Below are 19,970 nucleotides of genomic sequence, written 5' to 3'. Positions count from 1 at the left end.
GAACATGGAATAACTAACTGTTTAATTGATAAATTGAAATTTTTTTTCAATTTTTGAGGGTAATATCTTCAACTAGATAAGCGTGTTAAAAAAATGTAATGTTTGCGATAAAAATCACTTTCTATCGGGATGTTTTTTTGTATTTAAAACTGCCATAACTTTATCAAATATTAACATATCAAAATAATATTTTTTTATATTGAAACCTTGGATAATTTCCTTTCATTTGATATCATTTTTTTTGAAAATCTAACACTTATTCTGCTCACAGGGGGGGATTTAAAATAGCAACATTTTTACAAAAACTAACTTTTTCATCTTAACTTTTGAAAATGTTCCGGAAATACTGCGTCCTTTCAACATATATCAAATTAAAGCTTATGTCATGTATATAAAATTAAAAAAAAAAAATTTGTCCCGACGACCTATCTTCTATGTGCAAATGGCTACCGTATTCAAAAATATGCTATTTTTGTATTAAAACTCTGGGTTTTGTATTTTATTTTATTTTAAAATATCTTATAAGAGCAATACACTGACTTTCATGAATATTATATAATGTAATTGACATAGAATAAAGTTCATAAGAAATTAAACTTATTTAAATTTTATGCTTTTTTAAGGTCGAAAAAGTAACTTTTAAATTTGACTTAGCTTAAATTGCCAATTTTATCATGCGACGAAACCGTCGAACAGTTGCCGAATCGGTAACACTTGTGTCTCACACGGTAAGGGTTCAGAGTTCGCATCCGCCTGTGTCAGTTAATATTTTGCACTTTTTTTGAGATAGAAAAAAATTTTCAAATCATTTGATTTTTATCTCATTAAGATTCAATAACTTCAATAAATATCAAGGATCCCATATCACTATAGTCTCCCCTCGCAAGAAGAAATTTTTTTATCATATTAATATTATTTTTTACTATGTGTTTTGTTTGAGGCCACGATTTATTTTTCCAACCCTCACTTAACCTTCTTTTTTCATATGCGTGTTTTTTAGTTTTATTAAACTATATTTATTTTTTTTGTGTTTGTGAACGCTCAATCTCAGCTCTCGCTGGACCGATTTATAATAAATATATATTTATATATATATTTATGTGGCCTCAAACAAAACACATAGTAAAAAATAATATTAATATGATAAAAAAATTTCTTCTTGCGAGGGGAGACTATAGTGATATGGGATCCTTGATATTTATTGAAGTTATTGAATCTTAATGAGATAAAAATCAAATGATTTGAAAATTTTTTTCTATCTCAAAAAAAGTGCAAAATATTAACTGACACAGGCGGATGCGAACTCTGAACCCTTACCGTGTGAGACACAAGTGTTACCGATTCGGCAACTGTTCGACGGTTTCGTCGCATGATAAAATTGGCAATTTAAGCTAAGTCAAATTTAAAAGTTACTTTTTCGACCTTAAAAAAGCATAAAATTTAAATAAGTTTAATTTCTTATGAACTTTATTCTATGTCAATTACATTATATAATATTCATGAAAGTCAGTGTATTGCTCTTATAAGATATTTTAAAATAAAATAAAATACAAAACCCAGAGTTTTAATACAAAAATAGCATATTTTTGAATACGGTAGCCATTTGCACATAGAAGATAGGTCGTCGGGACAAATTTTTTTTTTTTAATTTTATATACATGACATAAGCTTTAATTTGATATATGTTGAAAGGACGCAGTATTTCCGGAACATTTTCAAAAGTTAAGATGAAAAAGTTAGTTTTTGTAAAAATGTTGCTATTTTAAATCCCCCCCTGTGAGCAGAATAAGTGTTAGATTTTCAAAAAAAATGATATCAAATGAAAGGAAATTATCCAAGGTTTCAATATAAAAAAATATTATTTTGATATGTTAATATTTGATAAAGTTATGGCAGTTTTAAATACAAAAAAACATCCCGATAGAAAGTGATTTTTATCGCAAACATTACATTTTTTTAACACGCTTATCTAGTTGAAGATATTACCCTCAAAAATTGAAAAAAAATTTCAATTTATCAATTAAACAGTTAGTTATTCCATGTTCTCCATAAAGACAATTAAAATCATTCATTTTTAATGTTTTCAAAGTATTTATTGATGAATTAAGTTTGATATGATAGGTTTCAACNACTTTGTGCAAAATTTTTTGTATATTGAGCGCCTGACGCTTTTTTTCACAATAATACTAGTATTTTTCGTTCATTATTGTTTTAAGTCAATTTTAAAAATTATTTTTAACTTTTTAGTTCGATGTACTTTAAAAGCGGGTTTTTTAGTTTTTTTAAACTATATTTATGTATATTTAAAAATAATAATTCTAGGACCGGAACTGTTAATGATTTCAAAAAAAATTTAGTGTTGATCTAGTTGTTCCAAATAATAAATATTGTATGGATTTAAAATTATTGAAACTTCCATAACGTTTTTGAAAATCAAAATGCGTGAATTATTTCTTAAATTTTATTATGTTTTTAAAGGCGTGCTCTTTCACTTTGATATCACTGCTTTCTTCTGGCCAATATTCAAACTATTATTTATTAATAATCGAGTGCGAAGTATAATCAACATTGTTGAGATTTGTCACCAATAGATTGCGCTTATATAAAATTACAATAACTTCAGCATTTTTAAAAGAATTGTCTTGTGTTTTTACATTTGTAATATATAAAATAAATAAATAAATACTATATGTATTTATATTTGAGAAAATAATTAATTTTTAATAAATTTCCACAACAGACAAAAAAAATTGATGCATAGAAGACATAACTAACCTAATCAAATTACTGCATAGTTTTTTTTGTCTTTAGATTTTTAAATACCTCTGAATAAAGCACTTTGGGTATCGCTTCTCGGCCTATCGGCTAAGATCAAAGTGTAGTATCTGTTCTTATCAGCTTAACATCTGATACACGATTCATCGAATCGTTCAAATGTTAAACTAATTTTTTCACTACGGTGGAGATATTGGGGCTTGCTCCTACTCCACCACGGGTTGACCCGGTATTGCAGTACCACCGGGAACGGCCCACATAATCGATTTTAATTGTATAGTGATACACCTTAGTAACTGAACTCTTATCTTTCACTAACGTGCTATACGCGAATTTTGATGTTCATAATGTAGTCCCGAAGATTGATTTGAATCAATAGAGCTCATTATTGATAGATAATTGAGGAATTTCGTGGAACAGCTAACTTGTACACAATTATGATCGTTCATAAAAGTATATTAGATAATTTTACTATGCCTAAAACTATGTACGATCATGCAGATTGCAAATACGTTAAGAACACAATAAACATACATATGTGAGATAGATACCATATCATATATATTTTATTAATATACGAAATCGGAGATTACATAACTGATCCGATCATATACAAAAATGAATTAATTCAATGGTTATAATAAAAAGGAACAAGTACATTTTTGTGTTTCACGGGTGATATGACTAACTGAAATTACAATAATCTTCAAACATTAATTAGTATCAACACATGCAAATAAAGTAAATATAATGTATAAAGTAATAGGAGAAGTACAAAAGTATAAAAATATCAGATTAGTTAAAACAAAAAAAATTATTAGTTAGTTATAAACGTGTAAAAAATTTGTTACAATAAATTACTAAGGTAAGAATGAGAGTAATCATCAATGCGATTCTAGTAAAATGGAATATTCAGTTGTGTAAATAATTGTTAAGATGAAATTGTTTACAAAAAGTTATTAACAATGTAAAAGCAAATAGATGTAAAATTGACAACAAAAATTAAACTTAAAAAAATAATAAAATAAAATATTTTATTGTTCATATGTAAAAATAAAAATTTAATTAAAATTTTTTTTTTGTGAGGCATAATATTAGAGATTCTAGATATTATTTGATGATAATATTAATTATTCTAGGGCAGGTAATGTATACAATAATATGAATTCGGTAATATACTGTAGCTAAATTAAAAATAATAAAATAATAAAATAGTCATAACACGTATAACAACATTAATAATTGATTCAATTTAAAAAATGTTCAATTCAGTTTAGAGCAAATAAAAACCAAGCCAATCGTTAGCTTTGATCGCCATCTTGATAATGAAGTTTTCGTAGTGTAGCTAATTTCATACGTTCTTTCTCTAAAGAAGACTCCAATTCTAAAACGCGAACTTGACATTCAATTTCCAAACGTTTTGTTTGATGCTCATTTAATACACCCAAGTCTAGGTCTTCTGTAATAATAATAATAATAATAATAATATTATATTAACATAAATTATCAAAACAAAATACTACTAAAACAAATATACCTGGCTGTTGTACCAATTGTGTACACGACTTCGCAGTTGCTACTACTGTTGCTGTAGCATTAGTAACATCACGAGATGCTTTTGATAATTCATCTAAATTTCTACTACCTCGAGGCGCTTTAACACGACTAGCAACAACTAGTTGGGCAGTTCCTGCTGCTACACTATGGGATGCTACAATTAATCTCGACAGATTACCATCAGCACTAACAACATCATTTGCCGCGTCCCTGATATAAAATTCGTTTTATTTATTCTTCTAGGTATCTTATTTTATTTACCACAGATACTTACAAGAGACCTTTGGCACCAAAGCCAATTGACTTAGCTGCAGAAATGAGTCCTTCTGTCCACTGATGATTACGCTTATAAAACTCTTTTGCTGATCCTTCATTACCTTGATTGGCAACAATTTCGAATTGAAGTTTTTTCGATTTGTGTACCAAAACTCTTATTGCTGCCATAAGTGATGTGCATGAATCTAATATCTGTTCGTTGACTTCGAGTTTTATTCCAGAATGAGCAGCTCTTGTTTCCGTTATCATTTCCTGAATTGTAGTAAAGAAAATTGAGTATAACAACCATTCTTTTCATGACTTCATGATACCACTAACCTGAATGCGATTTGCTGCTTCTTCGATAGCTTTGTCCATGGTTGATAATTCATCTTCTACTAAATCTCCTAATGATTCGGTCGCTTGTGTAGAAAGAGCCATAGATTCAACATCATTCACAGCACTTTTTAAATCTTCACAATATTCTCCGATTTTACTACCAGTTTGCCAAGCAGTTAAAAGTTTAACACTTGTTCTGCTAACGTCTTTGCATCTATCCGCCAAACCTAATTATTCAAAACACAAAACCAGTTTGTTGTGTGTGACAAAAAATAAACCTTTACATAACATTATTTACTTACTTTGAGCATCATTTAGATTAGACTTCGTATTGGATACTGCTTTTCCAAATACAACATACATGGCAATATAGTGAGCTAATACCGCAGCATTGTCTTTTCCTCTATTAATGGCTTCAACAAGTTTATCTTTTATTAAGATCAAACACTCTAAAAGTCAGATGTATACTGGTATTAATAAATAGCCAAGAATAAAAATACCAAACATTACTTACCAGGAGAGCAAGTATATGAAGACATTGAAGGATCATCTAATATATCAAATGTATGTTCAATTATTTTTCGACAACATTCTAAAAAAAACCAAACCATTAGTACAACACATATTTTAAAGTAATAATTGTTTTATAAACAAAAAATACTTACCAAACCATTTTGTGTTTTCCAAAATTTTTAAATCCTCTGATTCGCCCAGTTTTAATTCTAGATTTGACTTCATAATCTCTACATTTTCTAATTTTTTTTTTAATTCGTTTAATTCTGTTGACAGCATTTCAGTTTTTAAAACTAATTCCTACGAGTAAAAAATTATTTTAAACAACTTATAAGTTATCTTTTATTGATAGTAGAAGTTACATCATTCTGTCGAGTAGTAGAATCAACTGTGGCTTGTAAAGCAACTAATTCTTCTTCAATTTTTATTCTGTGTGGCGTCATGTTAAATTCTACAGTTCGCAGGTTAGACAGTTGTTTATCAACATCTGATTTCTAAAAAATATTCAAAACATTATTGTTTTATAATTTGACAAAAATATATTTGATCATATAAAATACTAATTAATGAATCTATACAGCTTTGATTAGTTTTCTTTTTCCAAAATAATATACACAAATATTATAAACTTATATCATTAAATTAGAACATTTATAGTTTTATCAATTTACAATTTTTATAGGTTAATCTGAAAATATAAATATACATTTTCTTTCATTTTAATAATTATTTTGCAAATAAAAAATTAATTTATTATATCGAATACTTCTAAAAAATGTACACTTTTGATAATTGTTATATTGTATTTATATGCAAATATTATTTAAGTTAAAAAAAGAGAAATTAAGTAAATGTTAAAAAAAAAATGATTGTAAATATACACAGAGTAAAATATTTTTTCATATATACAATACAGTTCAACCAAATACTTATTTATGTATATCTTTTATTATTTTAACACCCTAGATTTCCAGTATTTTTATTAAAATATACACTTTCATTTGTTTTTCTAATATATATATAATTAAATATGTTTTTTAAGTATTTTATCAAGTATTAAACCATCTTCATATATTTACTATGTACTACTCGGGAAATCTATATGATGTTTTCACTGTTTGTTTTTTCCATGAATGTAGTTCATAGAATACTTTTAGTTAAAACTTTTTAAGAATATTTATTACTAAAAACTAATAATTTTATTTTAGATAAATTTAAACAGTGAAATCAAAATATCAAATTTGAACGACTCAAAATGTTGTATAGTTCAATTTTTAAATTTATAGATTTTATCAAAATTATTGTTATAATGAAAACCAATGTCTTTTTCTTCTTCCTCACCTTAATCCCATCTACTTGAGGTCGGCCACCCTTATCCTGAACTTCCACTTGATACAATCTCCCACATCATCTACGCTCACATCAGCCGTCCTCATATCGCATTCAATTACATCCCTCCATCTCTTTTTAGGTCTTCTTCTTTCAAAATTAATTTCTCTAACTGTTCTTACAGCTTCCGTTCCTTCTCTCATCATAACATGACCAAACCATCTAAGTCTATTTTCTCTCATCTTATCCACGATTGATGCTACACCTATACTCCCTCTTATATGCTCGTTCCTTATCTTATCTTCTCTCATTTTGCTCTCTGCCATACTTTGAACTGCTTTTTCTTACTCAAACTATGATTTTTTTCGAACGTCCTCATCCATCCACCAGGTCTTCTTGTTTTCTGGCATTCTACTCCTACTCTCACCGACAATCTCCTTTGCAGTATTCTTTACACAACTAGCAAATCTATTCTACATATTATTTATGTTTCCCTCGACATTCCACACTGTCTTCTCTTTTACCGTCTTTACAAACTCTTTTTCATTTTCCCCTTTCAATTTCCATCATCGAATCTTTCAATTTTTCCCCCGTGTTACTTCTATTTTTGTATATTCTCTTTCCGGTACACCACAACTCCATTATAATCAGTCTATGTTGTGTAGTTACACTTTAGTCTGATATAACTTTACAATCTTTTACTCGCTCTACGCTCTCTCTCTCTTCCACATAAAATGATCAATCTGTGATCTATTCCTTCCACTATTATAATTTATATAATGTTCTTCTCTCTTTCTAAAATAAGTATTAATCACAGCAAGATCGTACGATACTGTGAAATCTAGGATTATTTCTCAAGTCTCATTCGTCCCGCAAAAACCCTACCCTCCATGTACCCTATAATGAAAACCAATGTAAATTAAAAAAAAATCTATGAGTAAAATAAAAGAAACTATTGTAAAAATAACACTATTAGTAAAAACATAGATTTTTTGAATTTAAAAATACTTATAAAATAAAATAATTAATATAAAAAAATAATTAAATGTTGATAACAACTGATTTCTGATATTTTATTCTTGATTGATGTGTACTCAAAAATAGGAAATAAGTTTTTTTTTTTATTAAAAATAACTTATGTCTTATAAATTATATGATAAATAAATATATATATATATATATAGACAACAATAAATATACTACAAATTATGATAAGCGCAATATTCCTACACCTTCCCAATACCTTTGCTACCAATTATCACTAAGTTATTGCTTACAATAGACAACAACAGGGTATTGGCAGCTTGCGCAAATTTAGTAATTTTCTCTGATCCTTTCAATGATTTATCAACAACAGCTTTCTAGAAATGTTTTATTAGTCATACAGGAAACTGAAAATTTCTATATTAAATCAATTATTTTGTTTGTTAGTTACCTGTCTCAGTAATGTTATATGTTCTTCTCTTAGTTTAGTATAAACTTCTTTCAGTTTATTAAATTTTTCTTCCAAAAGTTTATATTTTTCTAAAAATTTAAAAAATACAAATGTTATATAATATTGAAATCACAAATTATATTAAGGTTCCTAAAATCATATTTAGCATACATTTTATTCAGTTCACTTTTATTACACCATAAGAGATGGGTTAAAAAGTTAAAGGTACAATATTTTAACAATAGATATTACCATGTTCATTTGAATATTTTAGAAAAAACATTAAAAATGTTGATATTTTATTTAAATATTGCGTTAATATTATCAATATTGATATTATAATATTTAATATTAAGACAATAATCTTTCATTAGTCATATATATATATATATATATATATATATATAAATATATATTAATAGATTCTTAAAAATTATTATGATAGAAATTTTAACTTACTATCTAGTTCTTCAAAATTAGCTATTGAATTGGTCTGTTGTAATAATTCATCTTTAATTAATCTTTCTTGAGTTAATTCACTATCCTATAAAGCAGCAAATAAAAAATATAAAAGTATGTATTGATTAATAATCTCGATAGAAGAATCACCTTTTTAGATAATTTCATTTCTAAGGTGTAAACTTGTTGTTTCAATTGAATAATTAAATTTTGATGAGAATTCAACTCTCCATGTAAATGCTGAATTATCTGATCTCTAATAAAAATATATTTATTTATTTATTTAATTTCAGTATTATCTATGTGTATTGATAAAGATATTGCATCAGATTTTGAACAAATCAATCTTATTATTTAAGATTACACAAAAAATATATTATAGTAATTATTTTACATTTAAAACTTTTCAAATTAATATACATAAGTTTAAAGACAATTATTTCTTAAGGTACACAATGAAGATTCTGTAAAAATAACAACATGAGACTATATTAATCATATCTCACAAAATAGTAATAGAATTTTTAAAAGAAAAAATATGTACATATATTTTTTCAATTTCATTAACCTTAATCCATATTTTGAGTGAGATAATAAATTATAGCGGCCAAAAGTAAGCCTGAGGCATAATTTTATAAAATAAATAATTGCCAACTAACTTAATTATTAAAAAATGGCAATTAAAGTTAACATTTATTATTGTCAAAATGAAAAAATAAAGTATATAAATATAAAATTCAAACATTGCATAAAAGGGAACAATAACAAACCTCTGAATTAATAAATCAGGTGACAGAGATCTCTGGCTAGCATCACTACTTGAAACACTATTTCCTAATCCTAAATCAACTAGTTCACCAACCATACTATTGTTTTCTAGCAAATCTTCATCGGGTAACACTATAGCTGCTTGTGTAACATATGTTGATAATTCAGCTTGAACTAAAAAATTAGGAGGATTCTGAAAGGAGAAAAAAGAACTATAAATGATATTATTGCAAATAATATAAAAATATTTACCTCAGGCAATAGTGGTATTTGAATCAGTGTTTTAAAATATTGAAGATTAGAAGAACCCAAATAAAACTGGCGTAATATATTAAATTGTCTTAAAAACCGTTTTCTATGGCCCGACAACAAATCTGGTGATAAGGTGGCATGCATTCTAAATAATATTTTCACACAAAGATCATAAAGTTGTGCAGAGTCTAGAATACAAGGCATAAGTGGTGCTAAACGACATTGACCATGGCTAGTCATTGAATTTGATCGGGACATATCCAGTGAACCAAATACTAAGGTTACAGTTTAATAAAAACATTAAATTTTTATGGCATAATTTATACATCATTAAAAATAGTTCTTACTTGCAGATTGCAAATTAAGAATTTCATCAATATAATCAAACATTTCAACACACATTTGAAAATAATTATTTACATCATTGTCGCCAATTTGGTTAAGGACTTCTTCTGAAATTACGAGATTTCCAGGAAAACCAGGATTACGTCGATGGAAGTCTAATTTGGTTAGTAAAAGTTCACAATACTGTTGAATGAGCTTGCCATAACCATCTTTCAAATGAACCTAAATATGTTTAATCAAAATAGAAATTATGTCTTATTTAGAATTATCAATTAAAATCATAGATCAAAAATTTTTATTTTAGCAACAATATTTTACCCATAGCTTTCCTAAATCTTGCAATAATGTTCTATGTTTTTGGGATGATAGTACTACATTTGGATGACCTTCACGTAAAACTTTATGTAATACATGGCAAAATTTCCAAGCAACAATACGGTGTTCTTGTAATGGTAATTTAGTAACACATCTCCAGAACGTTTCACCACTTTTTTCTTGAAAAGTTCCTATTATAGCATCTAAAAAAGATTACTTTTAAAAAACTTATAAATTTTCAATAAAATAATCTATATTTTAAATAGTAACTAAAATAATACTTCGAGCATGTTTTTCTTTAACAGGGTTTTCTGCTGTGTTAATTGCTTTACTTATACTAGCTGCCTAGAACACAATTATTCAAATTATTAAAATTTTATACACAGATAAAAGTACACACTTTAACTAAAAATAATTTTCTTTGAAAGTCTAATACAGTTCTTGGATTGAACTAGTTCAATATTTTAAACTTTAATGATAATTATCAAATAAATTAAAAAATTTAGTTAAAAATAAGAAACAACATAAATAAACGGTAGCACAGTGAGGTCGAGGCACAGTGTTGACGAGGCATAGATTGGACAAGTATAGATGATATCTGACAGTGATTAAAATCACTATCATAAGAAACGCTTCGATGCAAATCTATAGATAGTGTTTCATTTAGAGAAATTGGTGGATTATTCCAAAAGGAACATCAACTCTTATTTCTTTAATTATATCCTGATTAGCAGTTCTTTGATTTTAAAATATAATATATGAATAAATACTAATTATAGATTTTAAATTTAGTATGAAATTGTGTGGCCAGCTATGATGTATGGTTCATAGTGTTGGGCGGTTGATAAGAAAGTAGAGCAGAGAATAAGTTTTATTTTCGTGAACATTTTTGATGCCCTTTCCCATTATAAATTTCTAAATGCACCTGTTCTTAATCAAAAATTAGGTCTCAAAAAAATTAAGGATCATTTATATTTAAAACCACTTAATTATTACTTAAAATTTATCAAATTTACTATATTCAAAAATACCACTAACCATTTGTTTTTATTTTATGAATATTATCAACTATTAGATAAATTTCTAAAGAGAATTTAGCTACCTGAATTTTTTCAAATTGTTCTCTTTCCTGATCGAGGCTTGTTTTTCTATTTTGTAAAACTCTTGGTAACGATATTGATGACATGATTTTTCTATAATATATTCATAAAAATTTAATTAACTTTAAATTAAAACGATTAATTATCGATATTTAACAAAATATTTGTGAAATTGTATAAAAATGATAACTGATAACAATATAATAAATATTACTTACATAAAGTGGTAAGCGATCGTATCAAACTTAACTAAAAATTTCATTCATGTTAGGTGCACAATACTAATATCATTTAATTTATAGATACTATCATTCATGAGTCATTACTCGTAGAATATTTCATTGATACTGAAAACGCCCCCGCAATTGAAGATGTATACATGGACATCATAACAATAATGTAAATTTACGATAAATTAACTACTTTAAATATCTCATTAAACTGTAAAAACTATAAGAAAAAACGTTCGTAAACTGTAGACACTGATTACAGTCAGTAGTGGGATATAGAGAAAATATGTTAGCATTCAGTGCAGCCAACTTCAATTTATCTATTATTGACGTCAATGATGGTCATTAGATCATAAAAATCAGTGATCATCATCAAAATATTTACTAATATAGTTATTGTTTTGGTAGGGGAGATATTCATTGAGTATATATATATTTTTTAAAAATCTATCCGCTTCATTATCATCCTTAATTATGGGGTCTTGGTTATGGTAGCTTAGAGGTGTTGATTTTCTTAAACCGTAAAATATATCTACATTGACAAAATTTATCAATTCGAAAATATCCACATAACGATAATTAAAAAAATGCTAGGGGCGCCCAAATTGCTTTTGTAAAAGAGCGGCTGAATATATCGGCGTAAAACTGCATCTCATATACCCCTTCTTAAGTATGCACTATTGACTTCTAATTAAACATTAAACTTGGTGTTTTGTATTTTAGATAAGATAATTTATAAACTCAGGAGAGTATTTAAAACTCATTTTAGGGGAATGACTTCGTTTTTTTTTTAGATTGGTAGGTATACTAGAGAAAATTTTTATCCCAAAGAGCAAATTAATGACAAAACATCAAAAGATTTTTAGGTCAATATTTCGTAAGTATCAGCTTTAAAAAAAATTGATGATGCAACTCTAGAGTTGAAGACGTGATTACTCCTAAATACGACCCTTTTTAAATTATCCTTTCCATAAACTTCTTTCAATGAAATTTACAAAAAGCCAGATTTAGGAATGTGAGAGTTCCTGGCTGCGTCACAGACGGACTAAAAAGCCTAAAAATATTTTTCAAATAGTAAACAAAACCAATAAGTAACAATAATCATCACATATGAATAACTAGGACATAAATAAAATGATGAGGAAGCTGTCCAGTGATAGAACTTCAAATTAATGTACATATATTAAATATATATTAAAAACAAATTTTGTTTTTAATAATTATTTATTAAATTTAATAATAAATAATTCCCTATCTATAAGGAAATTTTTGTGGGCAAAAAAAAAATTCATCAATATATATATGTGGACCTTGGCTCCGAGTCCACCCATAATCTCATCCTGAAGTTATATAACTATTTATACTCACCTGGAATAATAGAGATTTGTTTAAATAAAATAAAGAGCAGATAGTTGGTAAACTATATCAAAGTTAAAATAGATTTAATTGACCTTTCTTCTTTAATGTACTATATCATTACAGAAATCCATTTTGGTTAATTTATGATGGAGAGCTAAGATTTTAGTTAAACCAATGAAAAATTAAAAAATTTCAAAATTTTATACTTAATGAAAACTATAATTATAATCATACTGTTATTATTTCACGTATACATAGAAATATTGATTGTAATTATAACAGGCGTTTTTAAATTTATTTTTATGAAAATTCATTTAACTGTTTTCTGTCACTATAACAATATACTATAATTGTTTACGTTTATCAAAAAACATATTATAAAATAAAAACTTTCTACTTTACAGCATTATACTTTTAATAATAGTAATAGCTGTAGTTAGATAAATTGTTCTATTATACTTGTTTGAAATTTTCAATATTTAATTACTAAATCTAGTGGTTAACATCTTCATTTATGAACTAGACATAGGTAACCATTAAGACATTAAGTTACCAAATGTTATAAAAATATTATGAAAAATCTAAAAATGCAGTCACAAGAACAATGTCACTGAATTTTTGTTGGTGAATTAATCTACTAATTATTAAATGTATTAATTATAAATAGAAAATATTAATTATGGTTTAAATTAATCATGTTAAAAAAAATATTTTAGTTAATAAAATTTAAATTTTTTTACAATTCTTTGTATTTTGTGCCTAGGTTAATATTATGTTTATTATTATTTTTCTGGTCCTTATTTTCCATTTAAATAATAAACTAGGTTTTATTCAAAAATTTGATAACACAAATGAAAAATTTTTGTTTATTACATATTACAAAATTTTCCTAGCCTTTTATAAAATTTTATTTAAGTATTTGTAACTAAAAACAATTAAGTATCAACAATTTTTTATAAATTTCACAAAAATTGTTTGTTAACAATATTTATCAACTTCATTTAAACCAGAATTTTAATACTATATTATATTATTAAAAATATATAATGTTACACATATTATTAATTCGTGTTATTACACTATATATTTCGTAATAAATGAGGAATAAATAATTTAATAACTAAATATTAATATTTAAATGACAAGTTACTTGTAAAGTTTATGTTATAACTATTAAATAGATAAACAATTTTCTTATATATATTTGGCAACTAGGTAAAGTACTATTGTGATAAATGTCCAAAGTCAAATTTGCAGCAAGAACACAAATTTAAAAAATATCTTAAAATTGAAATTTATCAAAAAATTTACTATGAAAAATTTTATATATTTGAACTACATTTCACTAAAATAATTAGTCATATTTTCACAAAAACATCAACACTAACAATAATAATAATAATAACCTAATTAGTATTACAGAAACAATCAATTTTTAAGTAAAATTACAGTAGTTATTCTTAATTATAATAATACAGTATAACAAATATAAAAGAGTATAAAATTATTAAATATTATCAAATATTTTAGACACAATAATAAAGTTATCATAAATTTAAACTTAATTTTCATGAAATAATTTAGGAATCCACCAAGAGTCGACAATTTCTTTAAAAAGTCCAGGTGGCATTATAGAATCAGTACTAGAATCTAAAACTTGAAGGCATAATAATTGTAGATTCACAGGTAATGAACGACAATATTTAACAGTAAATTGAGTTCGACATGCAGTAGAGCAAACCATAGGATACAAGAGATTTTCTTTGTTAAGTTTTTCATAAGCCACACCTAAAAATAATTCATACGAAATATAAATATATAATTAGAAATATAAATATAATTTAAATGCATTTCTAAATTTTATTAAGTTATTTCAAATACATCATCAGTCAGTACAAATTTTTATTAAGTTTATTGAACACTTAATAATGTATTCTAACTAGATTTATAGTTTATCTCTAATACGAAAAATATTACATTATAATAACATATTTGCACTAACATGTATCCCTTTAAAATGACTATCAAACTTTAAAAATGCATATAAAACTGGTCTCTATTCATATGTTAAGACTTAAAAATTAAGTAAACATTTTTACTTTACATACCTAGTGGATTTCTATTGTGAAAAAACTCTAAAGTACCTCTCCACATATCCAATCGTACACCAATTAGAGTTTTTTCTTTGTCAAACCGCAATCCATATGCTTTTCGTTTACCATCATGTTGCTTAACACCTAAACATAAAAATGAAATAAAATATATTTTTTATATATACTCAAAGCTTTTTAATAAAATAATAATTGCTAGGGCAACGGTAGAGGTCGTTAACCGTTCACCACCATACTTTTGTAATTTTTATGTTTGACTTATCTTAGAATTTTTGTAAAAGTTTAGTAAAATAGACTTTAGTTTACTTATTAACGTCTAAAATTAATTCAAAACTAAAAATATTAATACAACATTTTATTTATGATAGATCATACACAGTTGTAAAAAACTAGTAAGTGTGCTAATAGCTGATGTCATTATACTACTCTCAAACTTAAATCCAACAGGAATATAGGGTCTTTACCCTAGTTATATTAACTACTACCCAAAATAATTTAAAAGCAAATATTTTAATGTATAAAACTTACCTGTGTATGAATATCCCCATGATTTGTTGTCTGAACCTATCAAACTACAGTATTTATCTTCAGAACTCTTTAAATTGAAATCCTTTGTTCCAACACCAACAATCTTAAATGACGTTTTGTAAATGGATAAGAATAAACATTTTTAGCATAATTATAAAGTTATTTGATACTTACCATATCTGTTGCTGTATGAGAACCATTTACTTCTATTTCCCAGTAATAAATTTGACCGGGTATAAAGGGAATATTACCACGTACAGCTCCAGTGCCTCGACTTGAATTTGGATGAACAATTATATTAAACGAATCATCAGCAATAATAACATCTGTAGTTGCTTCCAGATGATCCCAAGACCATTCTAAATCTGTAAATCAAGTGTAATTAAATGTGAATTTAAAAAATTAAAAAATTCATCCATGTAATTACGTTTTTACCTTATTTGCTTCTACGGAACTATAGTAGAGACCATAGATTATGCATATATTTTAAAAAAGGTTAAAATTTTTTTATTTTATTGGTTTTCAATTGAAATGGTAACAATACTAAATTAAATTATAATGTCTTAATATGAAATAATACTCCAAAATAATTTGGAATAAAATATGAAGTACATTATTGTTTAATTATCCACCGAACCCTTCTAGTCTTTAAAATATTATGAAGAAAAATTTGTAAAAACTTATAAAGTAAACAATGAAAAATAAAAAACACAAATATACTACCTTTGGGTTGTATTATTGTTGAATGCTGAAGATTTCTCAATATCCTGTAATTTGATCGATCCATTAGTTAACGTTATGTTTTTAGATAACTTAATAACTAATATGATATTGCTAAAGATTTATTCTAAGTTTTTAAGAGGCGATCCCTTTCAATTATAAAATCATAAAGTTTCATAATTAAACTTAGTACACGTTCCGATCTGTGATATCACAACACATGATGTCTTATATTTACTTTTATTGTATTTATGTAGCGCTACCTATCACTTCTAGAATATTCTATAATCAAAGTTATTATTAAATAAATAATTCTAGATAGCGCTAATATGATCAATGTTATACATCACAAAAATCATATTTTGGATATTACTCTTTTTTACGCTAAAAGGGAAAAGGTTGATCATTGCTTTTTAACAAATAACATAAATTAACTAAAATATCTTATAAGTTTGGTTTTGCTTCTGAGTATGAGAAAATATAAGTGTTCAATATACTTTAATCAGTTTAATTTTTGTTTATATATTATGTAAATACATGGAAGATTTAATTTTAAAATCAATCAAATAATTAAATATGTACTAACATCAATTAAAATATTATATTTAATAATAGTTATATTTTTCGTTATAAAAATCCCAGTACAGGGGGTCGCGGCACAGTGGTGACATGGCATAGGTGGATCAATTATATTGATATCTGTTAGTGATTAAAATCACTATCAAAAAAAAAAACGCTTCGATGAAAATCTTTAGATAGTGTTTAATCTTGAAATATTGGTGGATTATTCTAAAAGTTACATGATCTGCTAGTTTCTTATTAATATCCTAATTAAGATAAAGTATATCGAATGAAAAAGGGATTATTAAAAAATATTATTTCTCATAAAAAAATTATGTTGATTCATACACTTTTCAATAGTTATAGCATTATAAAGTTAAAAATTTTAAAAATAAAATCGAGAATTTTCACACAAAAATAGCATATTCTTGAATACGGTAGCTATTTTCACCATGAAGACAAAATAAAGTCCAAAATTTTTTTTTTTTAATATTAAAGTATATTACATAAGCTTTTATTTAAGATATATATAAAAGTATCAGTATTTCTAGAACACTTTCAAAAATTAAGTTGAAAAAGTTCTACTTTCTCTATGCATTTTTATGTTTTGAACCCCCCCTGTATTAAGGGATATGGTCCGATTTAAAAAACAAGTATGTCGAATTAAAGATGTATATAAATATTAGTTCTCATAAAAAAATTGTATTCATCCATACATTTTTTAAAGATTTATAGCGTTATAAAGTTAAAAATATGAAAAAGAATTTTTTTACAAAAATCGTATTTTAGCTTCGACACGAAGCTAAGAAGGTATTCAAAATTAGACACAATGTTATAAATGCATATGTGTGTATGTGTGAGTTTATTTATTTATTGTATCATTAAAGTATAGTGTATATTATTATACAACCGATAGAGTAGGTAATTGATTTGACGCTATATTGTTTTAAACCCAACTAATCGCTAAATTGTACATTCCCAAACAACAATAATATTATGTCAATTGCCACCGGAATTTCTGGTAATCTTTTTCTTTTTCTTTGCCTTAATCCCAACTACTTGGGGTCGGCCACCCTTATCCTAAGCTTCCACTTGACACGATCTACCACATATTCTACGCTTATGATTTTTAGTTTCACCTAAATTTAACGATGGATTTTTACAATTATAATCATATTTTATAATACGCTCAATTGAGTAAATCTTTTTAACAACTTTGTTTTGATTGGTTCATTTAGTTAAAGTAAATCATTAAAATTAATTAAGTTTTGAATATTACCATTGTAAAATCTTTTTAAACGCCAAAAGTTAATTAGAAATGATTACTATTATTTTTATTTAAGTGATCTATTACGATAAAAATGTAAAAAAATCTAACTTTTCTGATAAATGTACTATAAATAGTAATTATAAAATTCCCTGATTGCATATTAATCTTAACAATTTAATTTTTTTCTATTTAATAATGTAAATTTCAAACTTGCAAGTTGAGCTAAATGTTATGGTAATAAATTCTTTTCTTTTTTTATTAAAACTTTCATTTTAAAGGACAAAAAAAAAGTAGGTTCAAAATGATTACTTTTATCATATTAAAAATCAAAATCAATATTAATTTAAAAACAATTAATTTAAAAAATTGTATAATATATAATTATAAGAATTACTAATCTGGGTTTAATTAATGAAATAGAAGTTAATGTTGCTTTTGTAATTATCCATCAATTTCTTAGAATTAAACATTATCTACAGATTTGCATCGAAGCGTTTCTTATGATAATGATTTTAATCACTGTCAGATTAAATCTATACTGGACCCAACTATGTAACGACCCCACTGTGCTGGGTTTTTTTTCTTGTGTCTGTTACCACTTTTTCTCAGCTCTCACCGGACCGATTTCTTTCAACGATACATCAAAAGATCACAAATCGTATTTCGTCGAAGACATTACCCTTAAAAATTGAAAAAATTTCCCTCGTTCACCATAAATGGGGGAAACCTCCAAAAATATTACAAATTTAAAAATCGCTAATTTTCGAAATTTTTTCAATTTTTTTTTACTAAAAACTGCCATAACTTTATCAAAAATGAACAAATCAATACAATTTTTTTTTTATAGATGCTTGATATCTTTACCTATCATTTGGTATATTTTTTTTTATAAATTTAACCCTTTATCTACCCACAGGGGGTGATTTAAAATGACAACTTTTTCAAGTTTTTTTGAAAAAGTTATGGCAGTTTTTAGTAAAAAAAATTGAAAAAATTTCGAAAATTAGCGATTTTTAAATTTGTACTTATACTTAATCTTAATCAGGATATTAATAAGGGACTAGCAGATCATATAGCTTTTGGAACAATCCATCAAATTTTTAAAATTAAACACTATCTAAAGATTTGCATCGAAGCGTTTTTTTTTATAGTGATTTTAATCACTGTTAGATATCATTATACTTGATCCAGCTATACCACGTCACCACTATGACACGACCCCCCTGTGCTGGGTTTTTTTATTAACTTTGATGACTGTTTTCACCATGAAGATAAAATAAAGTCCGAATTTTTTTTTCCCTAATAAAGTATATTATATTAGCTTTAATTTAAGATATATATAAAAGTGTCAGTATTTCCGGAACACTTTCAAAAGTTAATTTTTTGTGAAAAAGTTGTCATTTTAAATCACCTCCTGTGGGTAGATAAAGGGTTAAATTTATAAAAAAAATATACCAAATGATAGGTAAAAATATCAAGCATCTATAAAAAAAAAATTGTATTGATTTGTTCATTTTTGAAAAAGTTATGGAAGTTTTAAGGAAAAAAAGTGAAAAAAATGACAAAATTTGTCGATTTTTAAATTTGTAATTTTTTTGGATATTTCCCCCATTTGCGGGGAACGAGGGAAAATTTTTAAATTTTTAAGGGTAATGTCTTCAACTAGATACAATTTGTGATCTTTTGACGTATTGTTAAAAGAAATCGGTCCAGTGAGAGCTGAGAAAAAGTAGTGACAGACACAAAAAA

General features: G+C 25.8%; 2 protein-coding genes and 1 non-coding gene across 4 annotated transcripts; 1 reads left to right on the top strand and 2 right to left on the bottom strand.

Annotated features, from left to right (window-relative positions):
• Window positions 1-2,845: 2,845 nt before the first annotated feature.
• LOC126903389 (U2 spliceosomal RNA) lies at window positions 2,846-3,038 on the top strand. The gene has a single exon (XR_007703487.1). It is a non-coding gene; the product is annotated as a U2 spliceosomal RNA (small nuclear RNA).
• A 276-nt stretch (window positions 3,039-3,314) lies between these two features.
• On the bottom strand, window positions 3,315-11,897 carry LOC126902732 (huntingtin-interacting protein 1). Of its 2 annotated transcripts, XM_050680311.1 has the most exons (19): window positions 11,661-11,897; window positions 11,445-11,535; window positions 10,624-10,687; window positions 10,346-10,545; window positions 10,030-10,249; window positions 9,683-9,957; window positions 9,433-9,623; window positions 8,813-8,918; window positions 8,663-8,747; window positions 8,204-8,292; window positions 8,046-8,129; window positions 5,802-5,933; window positions 5,592-5,739; window positions 5,441-5,518; window positions 5,229-5,375; window positions 4,927-5,153; window positions 4,607-4,860; window positions 4,313-4,542; window positions 3,315-4,234 (listed from the first exon to the last, which is right to left on the bottom strand). In XM_050680311.1, exons 1-19 carry the CDS (start codon window positions 11,702-11,704, stop codon window positions 4,077-4,079), a joined length of 2,823 nt encoding a protein of 940 aa, XP_050536268.1. In that variant the 5' UTR covers window positions 11,705-11,897; the 3' UTR covers window positions 3,315-4,076. The 2 variants fall into 2 exon arrangements, with proteins under 2 accessions (XP_050536268.1, XP_050536269.1); XM_050680312.1 differs by lacking the exon at window positions 8,046-8,129 and having other exon boundaries at window positions 11,661-11,896.
• Window positions 11,898-14,249: 2,352 nt separating this feature from the next.
• LOC126902751 (SPRY domain-containing SOCS box protein 3-like) lies at window positions 14,250-16,595 on the bottom strand. The gene is made up of 5 exons (XM_050680351.1): window positions 16,394-16,595; window positions 15,845-16,035; window positions 15,671-15,773; window positions 15,140-15,268; window positions 14,250-14,819 (listed from the first exon to the last, which is right to left on the bottom strand). Exons 1-5 carry the CDS (start codon window positions 16,455-16,457, stop codon window positions 14,593-14,595), a joined length of 714 nt encoding a protein of 237 aa, XP_050536308.1. The 5' UTR covers window positions 16,458-16,595; the 3' UTR covers window positions 14,250-14,592.
• Window positions 16,596-19,970: the final 3,375 nt, after the last annotated feature.

Source organism: Daktulosphaira vitifoliae, unplaced genomic scaffold (assembly GCF_025091365.1).
Source record: "Daktulosphaira vitifoliae isolate Bord-2020 unplaced genomic scaffold, ASM2509136v1 Scaffold_3, whole genome shotgun sequence".
NCBI classification, from domain to species: Eukaryota; Metazoa; Arthropoda; class Insecta; order Hemiptera; family Phylloxeridae; genus Daktulosphaira; species Daktulosphaira vitifoliae.
Note: the sequence above shows the minus strand (reverse complement) of the source record. Positions and strands in the feature narration are given on the sequence as shown.